Below are 3,838 nucleotides of genomic sequence, written 5' to 3' on the forward strand. Positions count from 1 at the left end.
GTGTGGTCGGCCCCCAGCGCCCCCCTGGACATCCTGATTGCAGGTGAGGAGCACAGCCCTGCCCCCTGTCCTGACTGTCTGCTCAGGGCTCTGGCCTGAGGTCACTTTGGTGGTGATGGGGTTCAGGAGGGGGTTCAGGTCAGAGTCCCGAATGAGAGGCTGAAAGGGGCTGAGGTCGAAAGGATGAAGAGAGAGAGAAAGGGCGTGAAGGGCATGAAGAAAAATGAGGCCCCCTCAGAGGGACTGAGAAGAGCTGAGAGGGGTCATACAGAGTGTCCCTGGGGAACAGGAAGGACATGGTCTTTCAGCTCAGGGTCAAAGGCATGGGGGAGGGATGACTCTCTGCTCATCACAGCCCTCCTCTCCACAGGAAAGTACAGGAAACCCTCCCTCTCAGTCAAACACAAGCCCTCAGTGCCCTGGGGAGCGAACGTGACCCTGCAGTGTCAATCTGAGGTCAGGGCTGACACCTTCCACCTGCACAGGGAGGGGTCCCTGGACCCTCCCCAGCAGCTTCAACTGCAGGACACAGCGGCCCCCTCTCAGGCCAACTTCAACATCAGCCCTGTGACCTGGGGCCACCAAGGGACCTACAGGTGCTACAGCTCCCTCAGCTCCTCCCCCTTCCAGCTGTCACAGCCCAGTGACCCCCTGGAGCTCCTGGTCTCAGGTGAGGGACCCCTACCCCATGTCTGCTGAGGGAGCAGAATCTGTTCCAGGACAGCTCTGGGCTCAGAAGGGAAGGAGGGTAAAACGGTGAGGTCGGCAATGAGAGGAATCCCACCCCATAAAGAGACGGAGAAGATGGGGAGCCCCCACCCTCTCCATGCCTCACCCGACCTGAGGGTCCATCCAGGGCTGGTGTGCTTAGGGAAGACTCTAAAGTGTGTGAAGGAACAGTTAGGAATATTTGTTAGACATGTATTGGACCATAGGAGACAGGGGGAGACAGGCCCACCCACAGCCTCCCCTGGCTCCTGTGTCCTGCAGCAGCTGGGGTCTCCAGACCCTCCTCCACGCAGACAAACTTCGTCTGCTGGGTAGCAGAGTCCTCATAGCCCAGAGGAGACACAGACTCCACCAGGCTTCTGCTATATCTCAATTTATATTTCAACACATCACTTGGGCCTCTTGTCTCAAGCAGCAGGGAGGTCACTGGGTCCCATGTGATCAGCAGGGAGAAAATACATGAAGGGGAAGATGCCCAGCTCAGAGGGAGAGAAAAGAGTAGGATCCACTCCTGTCTCTGTCTGTGTTGCTGACTCAAGGCCCCTGAGCTGTTCTGGTCCCTGTGGAATAAATCCCACCTAGGAGATGGAGTCACGGAGGCCTCTCATTATCAGTCAGGGTGATGGGGATCCTCTGACAGTCTAAACCCAAGTGGAGCTGGCTCAACCCCCTTCAACTGGACCCCAGTGACAACATCCTATCTGTATCTGGGACTCACATCTCCCATCTATCAGAGTAGAATCCACTCCAGGATTTGAAAAAGCTCATTGAGTTTAGAACTTTGATGCCAGAGAATTCCTGTGGGAGAAAGAACATGAGCCCAACCTACGCATGTCCTGTCCCCATGGGACATTACCTGGACATTACCACTGACATTACCTGGGTGTGGGACGATGGCGGGGCTTCTGCTCCGTTTCCATGACACCTGCTGGTCAGCTGGGTCAGGTCATCCTCCACAACACCTCCCACCAGAAGTCCCATCAGTGCCCCCTCCCCCTCCCAGAGTTCCCTGCACGGCCTGTGACTTCATTGGTCACATCATCAGGGCCTGTCTGTGATTGACAGAGATCTGTCTTTTCACGCAGGTGTGCATCTAAAGATCATATTTTCCCATTTATCTTTCAGCTACTTTCATAGCAATGTTCCTATTAGATTACAAACTGGGTGCAGACTTAGAGGTTATGTTAACTTTGGTAATTCTCAATACCAAAAATGCCTGTGTTGTACATATTTCATCACCTATTTCTTAAAAAACAAAGATTGAGAAAGAGAAGAGGAACATGACACTGAAATTATGTTCCCGAGTCAGAGACACAAGGAGGCAGCTGAGGGGGAGCATTGCAGACGCATATCCAGCCGTCACTCCTTCACGGCCTGACCTTCAGGACAAATTGAGGTCCCCCGTGTGCATCTGGGCTTTCCACAGCAATGCAAGTCCAGCCCCAGAGATGCTCACCTGGGGGAATGGAGTTGGGTCCCATTAGTCTGAGAGACACATTGAAGATCAGAAAAGAGATGACCTAAGCCATCCCACACCTCTTCTCTCATATCTTATCAGTTGGAGGAAAATCTCACAGGGACTCACTTCCAGGGCCGCATCGGGGCCTGAGGGACCAGGACCTGGCAGGTGCACTGTTCCCCAATGTTCCTCCTTCAGCACATTGATGCTCCTGGACAGCTGGGGGAACACACTGGGTCTGGAACACAGTGTGGGAGGGGGCTTGGAGTGACAGGTAGGGAAACTGAGGGGACAAGGGCCCTCCTGACACTGCAGGTCTGATTCCTCTCCAGGAGTCCCCCCCAAACCCTCCATCTGGGCTGACCCAGGCCCCATCGTCAGCAAGGGGAGCCCTGTGACCATCTGTGTCAGGGGTCTCTGCAGGCGGATGGCTACAATCTGTATAAAGAGAGGAGTTCTGAGCCCTTGGATGCGATCATCCCACAGGCCTCCAGCAACAAGACCGGGTTCCCCATTCAGTCCATGAGCTCACAGCACACAGGGCTGTACCAGTGTGCGTACAGCACTGAGGGCAGGCTGTCTGAGAGGAGTGAGCCCCTGCTCCTGGTGCTGACAGGTAAGGGGAACCCGGGTCTCCTCCCCACTGTGGGCTCCTCCTCAAAGGATCAAGGTGACAAGTGGGGCTTTAGGGGGGCCTCACCACTCACAGCACACACCCGGGGAAGGTGAGGTGACAGTCCCCTCTAACTCAGATCCTCCTTCTCCCTCAGGAGAGCACAGCGCACCCTCCCTCTCAGCCCACCCAGGCCCCATGGTGACCTCAGGAGGGAACGTGTCCCTCTTGTGCAGCTCACGGTCCACACTGGACACGTTCCACCTGCTGAAGGAGGGAGGGGCTGAGCCACCCCAACACAGGAAATCGGAATGGAGATCCCATGAGAGGAGGAGGCAGGCTGTGTTCCCTGTGGGCCCGCTGAGCTCCTCCCATGTGGGGACCTACAGATGCTATGGTTCCTCCAGCTCCAGCCCCAATGTGTGGTCACAGCCCAGTGACCCTCTGCACCTCCAGGTCACAGGTGAGGTGGCCCACACTTGGCTTCAGTTCAGTCAGTGCTAGGCCTCAAATAACTGATATAAACTATTTACTTTGATTGTAAAGTCCTGGGGATTCTAGAGGTCACTGCCACAGCTGTACAGGTGACAGAAACACAGAGGAGACTTAGGGAGAGACATGTCAGAGCTCTTCCTGCAGCAGCAGTGGCTGGTGACTGTGTGTCCCCAAGGTGACAATAACCCTTCTCCCCAGGTGTATACAGGGAGCCCTCCCTCTCAGCCCAGCCAGGCCCCCTGCTGCTGCCTGGAGAAAACGTGACCCTCCAGTGTCACTCAGAGCCCAGCTTTGACAGATTCGCTCTGACCAAGGATGAGGGACCCACACCCCCCCAGGGTCTCCATGGGCAGCACAGCGCCGACTTCCCCCTGGGCCCTGTGAACTTCACCCACGGGGGCCGGTACAGGTGCTACAGTGGACACAACCTCTCCTATGTGTGGTCGGCCCCCAGTGCCCCCCTGGACATCCTGATTGCAGGTGAGGAGCCTGGCCCTGCCCCTGGTCCTAACTGCTAAGAGCCAGACTGGGGTTACAGTGGT

General features: G+C 56.1%; 1 protein-coding gene across 1 annotated transcript; it reads left to right on the top strand.

Moving 5' to 3' along the window:
- Nucleotides 1-3: 3 nt before the first annotated feature.
- Nucleotides 4-3,814, top strand: LOC118982494 (leukocyte immunoglobulin-like receptor subfamily A member 2; the record flags this gene model as incomplete). Its single annotated transcript, XM_037039557.1, has 4 exons — nucleotides 4-43; nucleotides 371-670; nucleotides 2,959-3,264; nucleotides 3,495-3,814. Coding segments are annotated over 4 exons (966 nt in total), but the record flags the coding sequence as incomplete, so codon positions are not given.
- Between the last annotated feature and the right edge of the window lie 24 nt (nucleotides 3,815-3,838).

Source organism: Sturnira hondurensis, unplaced genomic scaffold (genome assembly GCF_014824575.4).
Source record: "Sturnira hondurensis isolate 20B ecotype Veracruz unplaced genomic scaffold, ASM1482457v3 Scaffold0025386, whole genome shotgun sequence".
In the NCBI taxonomy this organism is placed as follows: Eukaryota; Metazoa; Chordata; class Mammalia; order Chiroptera; family Phyllostomidae; genus Sturnira; species Sturnira hondurensis.